Below are 15,242 nucleotides of genomic sequence, written 5' to 3'. Positions count from 1 at the left end.
AGTCATAGGGTTATGTGAATTTAAAACTTTACTAGAAATTGCCAAAGTGCTGTTCAGATTAGTTTTGCCTAACTTAAACTCCTATTAGCAGTTTATGAAAGTTACCTTTTACATAATCTTCAACCATGTGGAATTATCAAATTTGTTATTTTAACTTGTTTTTCCTGTTGACAACTGTAGCCGAGCATCCTGTGTCTGCTGGCTTTCTAGGTTTTACATCCTTTGACTTACTGGTTACACCCTCTGCACATTTTTCATTTGGGTTTCATGTCTTTTTCAAAATCATATATGTGAGTTATTTGTATATTTCACCTACTAATTCCTTGTTAAATATCTTCTTCTTCCCATCTGTGACTTTTTCTCAACCCAAACATTTCAATGTATTTAGTTAATTTCTTTCCAGTGTTTCTTCTATGAGTACATTTTTAAAAACATGGCTGTAATCATATTATAATCACTTCTACATACCCTGCAGTTTTTAATGTTACCAAATTTATCATTTTTTTCTTTATCCTTTGTATACCTTGCTTAAAAAAGACATTCCTACCCTGTGACAACGAAGATATAATACTCTTCTATATTTTCATCCAGTTGTCATGCCTGCCTCTTACACTCAGGCTCCAATCCACCTGGAACTGATTGTGTGTGTGTGTGTGTGTGTGTGTGTGAGATAAGAACAAGATTTTTCTCTCTTCATATCCACAATCGACTGTCCCAGCATCATTTATTTAACAGTTCCTCTGCTTTGTGATGCCACATCTAGCACGTTGCCACGTACACATGGTCTATTTCTGTGTTCTACATCTGGCAGCCACTGCGCATCTCTAAACCCCTTCAGAATATTTGGTCTTCTTGCTTTGTAGATTCTGCATATGGATCTGCATATTTGAGATGTTATTTCAGGTACTGTGCAGGTTTTCTGTTGCTAATACTGCTGTGACCAGTGTTCTCCCTACACCACGATTACCATTCCAACATTTAATTAGTTATGGGTGGGATTCAGGATCCGGGAATATTTAGTTGATATCCAGCCATTCTGACAAACTCATTATTAAATCTAAGTTTTATAGTTGAAATTCTTGGATGCTCTTTGTATACAGATCATGTTATCTATAAATAATAATTCTGTCTATGCCTTTTTGAAACATATTCCTCTTATTTCTGTTTCATACTTTACTGTGTTTAACAGAACTTAAATAACTTACGCCATAAAAGTGATTTAATGGGAATGACTCTAGTGTGTCACCATTACATGATGTTGGTTTTGAATTATAGATAGGAGTTTTTTCTTTTTTAATGAAGGAAGTATTTTTCTATCCATTAAAAATTAAAAAAAAAATATATATATAAACTGCTTTATATTATCAAATGCCAATGTTCTACATCTACTGCAATAATTATATGCAGGTGTTTATTTATGTAAAATTACATGAAGAGGCTTCCTATTATTAAATGAACCTTCTAACCCCAGGTGAACATCAATTCCTCTCCGCCCCCAGAATACTCGGTTTCTCAGATCTTTTTCTTTCTCCACTTACCCCACCCTACCGCTGTGAACACCTACTTTTAAGGGGGGATGAAGAAGATAAATCAGAGAAGGGCTGATCAGAGATGTAAAAGAAGAACCAGCATGGGACAATTTCTATGAAGCCAAAAAAGAAAGAGTTTCAAGGAGAAAGTATTCCAATGTTAGACAATGTAGAAAGGTAGAGAGTAAAGACAAAGAAAATGGTTTCTGGATTTGAAAATGGGACCATCACCAGAAACCGTAGGAAAGTTTCAGTGATAGGGGAAAAAAGATGGATATACACTATAAACATATGTTGAAAAAATGAAAATAAAGGACTGTAGACTTTTTTTTCAAGGCATTTTACTGGGGATAGAAAGAAACAAGGTATCAGAGAAGGGATGATGCTTATGGGAAGTTCTTTTTAGGGTCTGGGAGGCCTAAACAATGGTTAAGTGCTCAGCTCTAACCGAAAGGCTGGCAGTTCAAACTCACCCAGTGGCTCTGCAGGAGAAAGGCTTGACGATCTCCTCCTGTAAAGATTACAGCCTAGGAAACTGTACGGAGCAGCTCCCCTGTCACATGGGGTCGCTATGAGTCAGAACCGACTTGATGGCAAACAACAACAACGAGAAGTGTATTTGTAGGAGTGAGATTAAACACACGAACAGAACACACAGAAAGGAGAAACGGAGACAGCAGATATCAGGGAGAATGCTTGAAAGGCAGGATTCTGAAGGGACTTACGAGACAGTCTTGGTAAAGAGGGACACTTCTTGAGTCTACAGCAGAGGAAAGAAGACAAAGGATGTGGCTTAAGAAAAGCATAAGAACTTGAACAGAACATGACTGGCTGAGAGGCACGTGAATCTTCAACGGAAGCAATAATCCGAGAGAACGCTTATACCAAACTTGTATAAAAATGTCATTTATCAATCACTTCTGGCCAGAAAGCTCTTTCACTTTTGACCTGCAAAGGGTACAGTCCCAGTGTTCTGGATTTAACCTTGTTGATCGTACAGGGGTTAGTTCTTGCCTGCCAGAAATTTGGGGGTTGAGGAAAAAGTGGGTTCTACTTCCAGAAGCAGAAGCACATCAGATACTTGATATCTGATGCTGTCCTTTGGAGAGCTAAGGGCTGTTTTTTTTGGTGGTGGTTGTTTTTCTGTTTTTGGTATATGTTCCTCTACTTAATGGAATAGACTCTAAAAAAAGTGATAATACTTTGATAAAAATCTGAAAACATATACTTGCCTGAGCTAATTTCCGGTGAGGGTTCCTTTCTGTGATTAAGTCAAAAGCTACAGGTAAGCCTAACTACTGCAGACTAAGAAATACAAAGACTTTTAAGAAAAGGAATAAAAAAATTTCTCATGTCTAAAAGGTGGTTTTCTCAGATAATGAGTGTAATAGCCATTCAACAAATGTTTATTAAGCATCTGCTTTCTATCCTTTTTAAAAATTAAATTCACTTTCTTAATTACATGGTTTAGAGACAGAGAGAATTAAAGATGTATGGAATAAAAAACTGGGGGACTAAATCATAACTATAATAAGAAAGTAATTATTGAAAAAATTCACTTACCCAGGGCAAAGAAATGATGTCAGTAAAACGTTTGTTTTCCACTTCTCACCTCCAAAGGCTATACAAGAAAACAAAAGTAGTATAACTTACAGACTTTTCATTAAGCAAACCAAATACCCATACTCCAAATGGTATTCAACTAACTGTTACATACCACTGGGTACCCAGTCCTAAGAAATGACACTAGCAAATGATACGGAATTCCCTCATCGAGTGATCCAAACCAGGGCTGCACGTCAAAGGTCCGCCCTGAACAATCCTGCTCTACAGATTTTGCCTGAGCATAAAATAAGCTCAATTTATCAAAAGAAAGCCATCTGGACCAGTTTTTCTTTTCTAACTTTTTAAACTCAAAACAAAACAAACCCCCTAAATTCTAAGCCAGTATCAATAAATGGGACTGGGTACAGAAAAGGCACAATGGGGATTCTAGTTTATCTTGTGGTCAGTTTGAGAATTTATTATAAAACTAGGAAACCCCAAGCCTGACATGCAACACATTACGTTTTCATAAAAGGTCTCAGTCTTTAGGATTCCTCTAGCCCTGCAGTATGGTTTCTAATACGTGGTAGTCATGGTGGGGAGATTAGCGTGTCAGGTAAGGTGATTAAGAAGAGTAGAAGGGTTATAGCAACTTGACAGAACAAATTTGCTTATGAACTTTTTTAAAAAATGTACTTTGCCCCTTTTTAATTTGTATTTTCTTTATTTCACTTCAAAAAATTCATTAAAAAAAATCAAATACTGAAGAATATAGAGTAAAAAATGAAAGTACCCCCTCTGCTCCCAATTTAAAAGTTAGAGATGAAACTGGCTGAGATCTGAGAACAGCTGTGATTTTTTTTAACATAGTTTATAAGCAAGTTTAAGTACCACTTACACTAAAAGAAAATGACAAAATTACATATATATGTATGTATATACACACACACACACACAATTTGAATTCATAGCATTACTGACAAAGAGACTGTTGTGAAATTACTAATTCTGGGTTTAATACAATTCCAATTAAAACTCAAAAAGTTATCTTTTGAAATATTAGAAATGCTTCTATAAAATGAAGTATTTTTGTGACTGGGATCATGTGGGATCTGCCTAACTAACATGCTACCTAACCCATTGCTGGGAGATCTGAAGGACGTAGCAGAGGAGAGCTGTCTGGGTGTGGAGGGTGGGGATGGGGGGAGTCCTGACCAAATCTAACACATGTTAAAATACACACACACACATATATATACGTAACTACCCTAACCCTGTGTCTTTTAGTAAAGTATGAAAGAAAAAAAAAGAACATCACAAAATACTCAGAAATTAAAACACACACATACAGTACTTCCCATGTGCAGTAGAGAATTGTATCTGGCAAAGTCTAGCTAATATTTCTACCTGGGGCTGAAACCCTAATCCCCACCTTAAGGTCACCTATGTAACCCTACTGTATTTTACCTCAAATTTATTCAGAAAGCTGTGGGGAATCCTAGATCTGTCTCGTCTCCCTGGCACTGTAAGTCATAGATTACCCATGGGACCATCTCAATGGACCTCAAAGGACCTCAGCCTTCCTGAGGAGGGCACAGACTAGCACTCACTGACCCTGGCAAGGCTGCTTTCTAAGTCATCTCATCACATCCCATCCTCACTCTGTGGTCCTGACCCTTTCTTCAACTGAACTTTATTTCAGGAAAGTAGAACACAAGAGATTGTAACTAATTATATTACAGAAGTAACTTACTCTAGGGCTCTTTTAAACAATGAGATCTTAATTTACTTTAAATACAGATGATGTTTATAAATACTGAATTGACACGATTTTAAGTATGACACCTCATATGTAAGAAACGTATACCTATATGTATTACCTGTTTTAGTTAATAAATCAGCAACTGTTCGTTTGTATACTTTCTTCCTTTATTAGTCTATATATGCTTCCATGAAAGTAGCAAATCTAAGGTGTTCACCCAAACCAAGTAAGTCAAAACTCACAAGAAAAAGGAGGGAAGGAGTGGTGGATAAGCAATACCTAAATTTCCTTATTTTACTCCATCAAGATTTTTGAAAAAATAAATCTAGGGAGAGTTACTCACTTTACAAAAGAAATCACCAACCAGGCTTCTTTTAAATAATGACACATACCTATAAAGAGCTTTAACTATGTGACACAAAGCTCAGAGCCATTGATGTAGCCAATCAGATGAGTGATTTGACACCCAGAGTGGCTTCTGCTTACATTTATAGAATCTGGCGGCAACATAACCTGCCGGCGTTCCCAGCAGTACCCATAAGACCACAGCACAAGTCATCAGCGCGCCTCTGTTAGCAGGTGACAGAAATCCCAGGCAAGCAAAAACTAAAAAAATAAGTAATTCGAAGTTATTATAAAATGTATTACTGTCTTCTTTGTTGTAACGTTAGAAGAAGCCTCTCATTTTTCAAACAAGAAAACAAATAACAACTTCATGAAAACACATACACTATGCTACCATGCAGCTACCCTGAATCTTCGTGGTATTTAATGCACTGCATTCATCTGATCACATACACGGCAAATTCCACTTTGGAAGTTTCTTATCAGAGTTCCTAAGACTCCATCTTTCTCTTTACCAGGGAGGCTGACCAAATGCTTGAGAGGCTTTCAGCTTTTCTGAGATTCAAATGCAGCTTTTAAAATGAACATGAATAAAAAGTATTCTCACTATGAATTATACTTTGGTTCTGTTTAAAAATACTAGGTTCCTTTAGGGTGAAACATTCAAACTTGAGCTGAAGGGAGACACGAACAGTCAGCCTTTGGGCACAGCTAAGCCTTTTCTGAGTCATTTGTAGTCAAAGCACACAGATTCTGAGAGCTGAAAGGACTTTTGGAAACAATCTAGCCTAGCATACCTCACTCTGGAAAACTGGTTTTCAAATAATTATTTAGAAAAAGTACTTTTCACTTTTTAATTTTCACTTAACACTTACATAGAGTCACAAAAGTCATAATTAAAATCTGTGTCCCTGATCCTAGAAAGACAGACAGCAGCATCCCTTTTCTTGGAGGACGGAAAATATCACCGTGAACTAGTTTCCAGCCAAATTCTTCCTGGGCATCCTCCTAAAACGGGAATGAAATCAGTTTAATTTTCATGCGGTATCACCAAGACAACTAGACAGTTTGTTCGCTGTTGAATATGTTGTTACAGAAAATTAAAGAAAAAACTTAAAAATGTTTAACATCTATTTCAAATTTTAAGTATAAAGCTTGACTTGGAACTTTATATGGTTTTCTTGAATTGTTTTTAAAGGAATGTCATGCAGTAAGGTCTATAAATACAGCTATTGAGAAACTTTAAAAAGAAATACAAAGACAATGTGATACTTACCTAGTTCTATTTTAAGTCAATCTTTATGATCCAACTTGATGATTTAATTTTTAATGACACTCTATCCTTTTCAGTCTACTTTTATTAATTTTAAAAATAAGCAGATGGTATTAGCTTTCATATTATACTTACTTTGCTACTGCAATAAGCTTAGCTATAAAAACCAAAATGAAACCCGTTGCCATCGAGTTGATTCCCACTCATAGAGACCCTACAGGACAGAGCAGAACTGCCCCATAGGGTTTTCAAGGAGTAGCTGGTGGATTCAAACTGCCAACCTTTCGATTAGCAGCCAAGCTCTTAACCACTGCACCACCAGGGTCCAAACTGCTTCCATGCAGACACACATATATGTTGTTGTTAGCTGCTGTTGAGTTGGCTCCTGACTCGTAGTGACCCCAACCACAACAGGATTGGACTGTTGTGATCCACCGGGTTTTCACTGGCTGATTTTTCAGAAGTAGATTGCCAGACCTTTCTTCCTAGTCTGTGTTAGTCTGGAAGTTATGCTGAAACCTGTTTAGCATCATAGCAGCTGCAAACTGCCACTGACAGATGGGTGGTGGCTGTGCTTGAGGTGCCCTGGCCGGGAACAGAACCTGGGCCTCCTTCATGGAAGGTGAAAATTCTACCACGGAACCGCCACTGCCCCCAGACACATGTACAGCTGGCTAATCAACATCTCCACTTGATTGTTTAATAGACATCTTGAAAAGAATTATCCACAAGTGACCTGATTCTCTCTCCCCACTTCAACCTGCTTTTCCTATAGCCTCCCCTAACGGATAAAAAATCCATCCTTTCAGTTGCTCAGGCCCCAAAACGTTGTGGTCATCCTTGATTGCTCCTTTTATTTCACACCTCGTATACAACCCTTTAACAAATTCTACAGCTCTACCTCCAAAATATATCCAGGACCCATCAGCAGCCCCTGGTTCAACACATGTGAAACAGGTCTGCTCCTGCCCTTATCCCTGTCGATCAATTCTCAATACAGCAGCCAGAGGGATCGTTTTAACATATAAGTCAGATTATGTCATACCTTCTTCCAAACCAATGGCTTCCCTTAGAGTAAAAACAGAAATCCTCACAGAGGCTCATACAGTCCTGCATGATTCGGCACCTCGCTACCTCCCTGACTTCACCTCCTACTCACATTTCCTTTGTTTACTCTGCTCTAGTTACACTGTTCCTTGAAAGTTCCAGGCATGCTGTCATCTTGGGGCCTTTGCAGTTGCTGCTGCCTGCCCTGGAAATCTCTCCCCTCCTTTTCCCAACGTGTGTATGGTTCACCCCTTCAGCTCTACCATGTCTCCGCTCAAACGTCACCTTATCACTGAGGCCCTCTCTGATGAAATATAATCCACAGCACACGGTCTTCCTTACTCTTCTTTATCTTTCATAGCATTTACAGACCCTAACACGCTATATATTTACCAGTTGTTTACTATCTATGCCCTCCCACAAGAGAACAGGGAGTCTGTCTGTGTTGTATGAAGTGGTATCTTCCGTACCTAGAACAGGAACTCAAATATTTGTTTTATGAAAAACACTTCTAAATCATTTAAGATTCTTAGAGGAGTTTATTCTAAAGTAGAGGAAGTTAAAAGATGAGAAAGAGATGGTTAGCAGGGCTGTTCTAACAGTTGAATGGATCACATGTAGCCACTTGGGATGACTTGAAATAGGAGATGAAGATCTTTGACGCTTCTCGAAAACTGCTACTCTAAACTACCACTGCATCAAGACACCTGATCAGGTCACACGGATGTTTATTTAATTTACAGAATGAAAGCTCCTTATTTCCTAACTATAAAAACCGTACATGCTCCTTGTAAAATAAATTTTAAATATAAAGAAATGTACAAAGAATATAAATCCAATCCCTGTAATGATTTAAGATAGAGTCTTCCAGATCTTTTCTTTGTGTAAAGTTTTTTCTTTGCTACAAAAAAGAAATCCTATTGCTCTACAACTTGCTTTTTTTTCAGATTTACTATATTGTAAATAAACATGTTTCCATGTAAATATGCATATCTTTTTAAATGTCTAGTTTTCATTTATAATGATCATTTCCAAAATCTCTATCTCCAACCCAGACCTTGCTCTTACACTTTGGATCTTTGTTATCTCTCTTCTTACTAATAGCTACAATGCTGTCTCACAAACGTCTTACACTCGTGTCCAAAAATTAATCTGACTTCCCTCCAGAGCCTAGTTCTTCATTATTTCCCATCTTAATAAATGGAACGACCATCAACCTGGTGGCTCAAGTCAGAAACCTGGCTGGGGGCATTCATTGGCTTCTCTCTCTCTTCTGCCCTTTTTCCAGGGCCAACCAGTCAATCACCATTCCATACCATCTCCTAAACATTCTCTGTATTTATCTGTCCACTTCCCTCCCACCCCACTTGTTTATGGCATTTTTGGCCATTCATTTATTTTTTAATGTACTGATCAGGGAGCAATCATTTCTTTTATGACTTCTGGCTCTCTGTCATACTTACAAAATTCCACTCATCTCCAAGATTTAAATATAATTTCCCATGTTTTCTTCTAGTATTTTAGTGTGCCACATTTTCATTTAAATTAATGATTTTAATATAAGGAGTCAAGCTGGAATCTACCTTTATTACTTTCCAGATGGCCACCCACTTTGTCCCAATACCATCTGTCAAATAATCTGTCTTTTCTCTGCTGCTACACCTTTGCTAACTTCCAAATTTAGACTCATTATATACAGAAAATGTTGATCTAGGATTTCTTCGATCGCCAATCCTTCTAAATCTCCCTTTGGGATTGTTTTCTCTTCTCCTGAAGTATTTCTATGAAATTCCTTCAGTGAAGGTACATTTGTGGTCAACTGTTTTTGTTAGTCTGAAAAAGGTATTCTACCTCCATTCTTGAAAGATCTATTTTCTGGGTACATGATTCTAGGTGAACAGTCAGTTTATCTCACCAATGGAAATATATTCTTCCACTTTTGGCTCCACTGTCAGTCTGTTATTCTTTTGCAGATACTCAGTCTTTTTTCCTTTTTTCCCCCCTTTGGCTGACTCTAAGATCTTTTCTTTGTCCCCAGTGTTCTGTGGTTTTACCACAACTGATCTAGGTGTGAATTTTTTTTTTTTTTTTTTTTAATATTTATTATGCTTGGGATAAACTGTGCTTCCTTTATCTATGGATTCTTATTTTTCACCTGTTCTGAAAATTTCTTAGCTGTTACTTTTTCATGTATTTTATACTCTGTAATGAATAATTCCAGTATCTGAAATCTTCAGGGCTCTAAATCCAATTTAAATTTTTGTGACTCTCTGACAGAAAGCTCATATTTAATTGATCTTAAATTGGAGGCATTCTGACAATTTAAATATGGGAGACTTTCCTTCTTAGGATTTCTACTTGATTCTGCTAAAAATCAGATGGCACTCACTGACCTGGAACCGTCCTGGTCTCACTTCCACAATCCAGTCTTCATACAGGAGAGTGAGGTTCAGCTTCTTCACTACTGATCCTAAGGCTTAGTCTCCCAAATGTGTAGACCTGATCTAGGCATCCACCCACAGGGCAACCCCAACATCTCATGCTTGTACTCTGTTTCCTGCTCTGGCCTCAGCTCACCTTTCTGGGGGCTGGGGTGGAGGGGGCTCCTTGGAGACCTCTTTTACCTGGCATAAGCCCAGCAATGCATCAACAACTCTGCAACATCAATGACTGACTGATTTATTTATGCATTCATCTAACAAATATTTATTGAGCACCAACTATATGCTGGGCACTGTTTGAAATACTGAAGATATGACAGCATCTGGTGTGCCTGAGGAGCACCTTGCTCAGGACAGCTGGAACAGAGTTTTGGAGGATGAGCTTATCCAGGGCCTTACAGGCATTATGGAAACCCTGGTGGCGTAGTGGTTAAGAACTATAGCTGCTAACCAAAAGGTCGGCAGTTTGAATCCACCAGGCGCTCCTTAGAAACTCTATGGGGGCAGTTCTACTCTGTCCTATAGGGTCACTATGTGTCAGAATCAACTCGACGGCAACGGGTTTGGTTTTGTTTTTTTTTTTGGTAGAGGCATTATAAGGACTCTGACTTTGGCTCTGAGTTAAAAGGGCAGCCACTAGAGTGCTGTGATCAGGAGTGACATGATCTCACTCAAGCTATAACAGGTTTACTCTGACTGCTATGCTGAAGAGACTGGAGGGAGGAAAAGAGAGGGCGCAAGAGTGGGAGCAGGGCTGCTACGGGCCATATTCCATAGGGTGTCTCTGTACAAATTAAGAAAAAAATTCTACTAACTTAGCAATTGTTTGGAGTAACCAATTATGAACAGAGTACCTTGAAATTATTTTAATAAAACATTTAATAAGACATATTGAATAATATTTACTATAACCAATACAACTTATCAGAAAAAAAAGACTTGAGTAGAAATGTTAAAAGTTTATAAATGTTAACATGTTCTTTTTCTACCTAGAACAGGATGGAAAGGTTGGGAGAAAAAAGGCTGAAGAAATCAGGGAAGAGAAAACAATAAAAATCTGAGTTTCTAAATTTATTACAAATGACTGTGATTCTTGTGGAAATTTTTTTAGTTTGCTGCTATAAAATGAAAATATATAAAATGCATAACATTATGCAACTTAAAATGTTTGAGAATAAATAAATTAAATTGCTTTGAATATACCAAAAGTCTGAAATGATTAAAAACTTAGTTAAAAGTAACTTCAAAAAAATTATACATACACACAAATAAATATTGCTTGGGAGATATTCCACTCAACTCCGCCATTTAACAAGGGTGTATGCTGAGAATGGAGAATCTGACCAAGCTGGTGGCACACGAGTGAAGGAGGAGGACATAGTTGTATACTACACCTATCCTGCACCAATCTACCAACATAGGTGAGATTATGAACAGTTTACCTCTGAGAACCTCTTTCCTTCTCCAGGATGCTGTGATGACGAAATTTCTAGAGGACACTAATTCTTAAGTATCGCTTTCTTATTTGAAAATGTGAATTCAAGATAACTTTTGGGAAGGCTGTTATAGAAGCAGATTCTGTCTAAAGCTATTTAAACTTTTTCCAAAGTAAAAACAAAGGCTGTTGTTGGCCAGAGAGTAGTTAAAATGTTTCCACTCACCGTAGAATCCATCTGATTATATCTGGCAATATCTTTATGCAGTGTCCGTAACATAATCATAGCTACCATTCCAGACAAGAAGAGGACAATTACCAGGGAATTCATTATGCTGTAGAAATAAGCAAACCATGATTAATTTCTAGCTTCATCTTTGGAGTAGCGAAACTCTTATTTAAACTGTTTATCGAGTAACATTAAACAGCACTGATCAAAATCAAAATTAAACTTTATCTAAAACCCAACAAATTCAACGAATTGTCTTCTTCCATGTTTCCTTCTAGTAGATTCATAAGTTTATAAACTTATCATAAATACAGTACAATTCTGTAGTCTATTTAGAACTAGAATTTTTCTGTCTGGTCAACATTATTAAATAACTACTGCCCCCAAATTACTGCAGCACAAGTTGCAAGAAATTAAGAAAAAACTGGTCCCTACCCTCAATAAACTAACTGAAGAACGAACTTATGTGGCAAATTAATGAGTATCAAAAAGATTAGTCAGCAAGATAGGAAAAGGAGAGTAATGGCACCGTGAATAGCTTTCTAGATAAAAGTTTTGAGTCAAGCTTTGAAAAGAATAATTAAAAAATAGTAATAACAATAATAGCTGCTTACATGACAGGTATGGAGCACTCTTACATGATAGGTAACTTGCTTAAATTCGATATTTAATTATCTAATTTAATTCTCGTGACAATCCCATGAAGTAATTATCTCTAGACAAATAAACAGACTCTAAAAAATGAGTGATCTGCCCTGACCCACAATCAGTGTCTTAAAGCCAGGATTTGAACTCAAGTCTACGTGATTCAAAAGCCTAGATTTCTGAATAACTGGAGAGGATTAGAGAGCAAAGGAGATGGTCAAAGGAACAAATATTACAGTAAGTACAAAACAGAAAGCAGGTTAAGTGTACTCTTACCTAAACCACTGAATGTGGGTATGAGGCATAGATTCCAAAATATAATCCCATCTGGATGCCCATCTGATATTCTTATCTTCCTACAGGGAGGAGGAGGAAAAAAACCTCTTTAAATAAGCCTTTGCTGACAGAGCACATTATGAACCCAAAATTTCAATTCACAGCTAGTCCTTCCACTCAGTCAATGACTGTAGTTTCTAATTATCATAATTTGGGTTAGCTGTGAGAGTCAGAAAGTTTTAGATTTACTCAAGTCTACAGGAAAGTAGGATGAGTTTAAGCAGTAAATAAAAAAAAAATGAGTTCCTAACAGTACACAGGTACTTAGATTTTTTAAGTCTTGCTTTAAATTATAATTAGTAAAGGTTATTTTAGATGTCAAAATTTAGAGCTATATTTAAAATTTTCAGAAAACAGCTAAATGGAATAACTTATTCTTTACTCTCTTTGATACCATCTATCTCTGCCTGTGGGACACCTAACCAGACCACAAAGGCATCACTCAGGCACAGTGGGCCTCTGGCAGTAGTCACCCACACTGAGCTCTTAATATCTAGAGAGAAATATATACTGTCTACTGTACAAGGCTTGAAAATTTAAACTCTGCATAGAAATCGTAAACATCACAACTATAATGGATGGCCAAAATATATATATTTTTAAATAGAGATGGAATATTGCCTAAGAGTCTCACAAAAACGAACTTGTACTTTCATCCTGAGAAGCTTCTCCATTAAGGAAAACACTCCTTTCAATTTCCTTAGAGCCTACATAAAATACTCTTATCAATAGGAAATTGTCCAGTTAAGTTTATACTCAAATCTTGATTTTAAAAATGGTGTTGTTTTCCCAAATACTTTTTGCATATATCTTTGACATTTTCATACTATCCTCTATGCTTTTTTTCTTTCTTCTTTTGAACATTTTATTTATGAATAATTCTTACATAAATTGTTCTGTGACATTGGTTGCAATCCCTGCAATGTGTCAGTACTCTCACCATTTCCCCCCCGGGGTTCCCCATTTCCATTAGACCGGTTTCCCTGCCCCTCCCTGCCCTCTCATCTTTGGTTTTGGAAAAACATTGTCTTTTTGGTCTCGTATGGTTGATTATTCTAAGGAGCACACTCTTCACAGGTGTTCTTATTTATTTTATAGCCCTATCTATTATTTGGTTGAAAGGCGGCCTCTGGGAGTATCTTCAGTTTCAAGTTAGAAGAAGGTTGTCTTAGGGCAATAGTCTCGGGGGTTCCTCCAGGCTTCTTCAGACCAGTAAGTCTGGTCTTTCTTTTTTTTTTAATTTGAATTTTGTTCTACATGTTTTACTCATTCTAACTGGGACCGTCTATTGTGATGCCAGTCAGAGTGGCCAGTTAGTGGTAGTCGGGCACCATCTAGTTCTTCTGGTCTCAGGTTAGAGGAGGCAGTGGTTCATGTGGGCCATTGGTTCTTTGGACTAATTGCTTCCTTGAATCTTCAGTTTTCTTCATTATCCATTGCTCCAGGCAGGAAGAGACCAACAGTTGCTCTTAGATGGCCTCCTACAAGCTTTTAAGACCCCAGATGCTCCTCACCAGGCTAGGATATGGAACTTTATCTTTACAAACTGTGTTTTGCCAATTGACCTGTATGTCCCCTGAGACTATGGTCCTTAGCCTTCAAGTTCAGTTGTTCAGTCCTGATGTCTAAGTAGTTTCTCTAACTGTACCCTCTATGTGCTCTATTATACATATGAGTATACATGCTGCATTTATAAATATGTATGTAGAAATATCCACAACCATACTTAAATACACATGCAGTGTATGATCTCCTCACCTATTTGGCATACACACTAGCCTATGTAACTACTCACAAAGTACTGTTTGTTATTACTGTTGTTGCAGGATTGTATAAGCTATAGTATTTACCGCAGTTGCCCTTTATTCTTGCGTATCTCTCAGTGTCTTCCTGTGCTTGGTCACGTTGTGCTGACTTCCTCCATACTGGTACTGCCTTTCCCTTAACCAGAATTAACACCTGTACATGGGTACTATCTAGTTAGTGATTCCCCCCTCCCCCTATTCCTGGTAACCATCAAAGAATGTTTCTTTCTGTGTGTAAACCTATTCTTGACTTTTTATAATAATGGTATCATACAATATTTGTCCTTTTGTGATTGACTTATTTCACAAAACATAATGTCCTCCACATTCATCCACTTTGTGAGATGTTATGCGGATTCATCATTATTCTTTATCGTGGCGTAGTATTCCACTGTGTACCACAGTTTATGCAACCATCTGTTGACGGCCATTTTAGGTTGTTTCCATCTTTTTGCTGTGAATAATGCTGCAATGAACAGGGGTGTGCATATGTCTCTTTGTGTGACAGCTCTTATCTCTCTAGGATATGTATCTAGGAGTGGGATTGCTGGATCATATGGTAATTCTACTTCTAGCTTTTTAAGGAAGCGCCATACTGTTTTCCATACTGGCTGTACCATTTTACATTCCCACCAGCAGTGTGTAAGAGTTCCAAGCTCCCCACAACCCTCCCAGCATTTGTTGTTTTTCTGATCAGTGCCATTATTGCTAGGGTGAGATGGTACCTCGTTGTAGTTTTGATTTACATCTCTCCAATGGCTAATGATTGCGAGCATCTCTTCATGTATTTGTTAGCTGCCTGAATGTCTTCTTTGGTGAAGTGTCTGTTTATGTCCTTTGCCCATTTTTT

The 15,242-nt window shown here is 37.5% G+C and overlaps 1 protein-coding gene across 1 annotated transcript in view; it reads right to left on the bottom strand.

Moving 5' to 3' along the window:
- The window catches only part of TM9SF2 (transmembrane 9 superfamily member 2), a 71,711-nt gene that overhangs the window by 14,775 nt on the left and 41,694 nt on the right, over positions 1 to 15,242 (bottom strand). Inside the window, exons 8-12 of the mRNA XM_023738544.1 lie at positions 12,528 to 12,607; positions 11,604 to 11,712; positions 6,057 to 6,189; positions 5,323 to 5,442; positions 3,093 to 3,150 (exon numbers count right to left, since the gene is read on the bottom strand). Coding sequence (XP_023594312.1) covers positions 3,093 to 3,150; positions 5,323 to 5,442; positions 6,057 to 6,189; positions 11,604 to 11,712; positions 12,528 to 12,607 — 500 coding nt within the window. The remainder of the gene's footprint in view (positions 1 to 3,092; positions 3,151 to 5,322; positions 5,443 to 6,056; positions 6,190 to 11,603; positions 11,713 to 12,527; positions 12,608 to 15,242) is intronic.

The sequence above is a fragment of the Trichechus manatus genome, unplaced genomic scaffold (assembly GCF_000243295.1).
Source record: "Trichechus manatus latirostris isolate Lorelei unplaced genomic scaffold, TriManLat1.0 scaffold00118, whole genome shotgun sequence".
Classification (NCBI taxonomy): Eukaryota; Metazoa; Chordata; class Mammalia; order Sirenia; family Trichechidae; genus Trichechus; species Trichechus manatus.
This window is presented reverse-complemented; position numbering and strand designations above follow the sequence as displayed.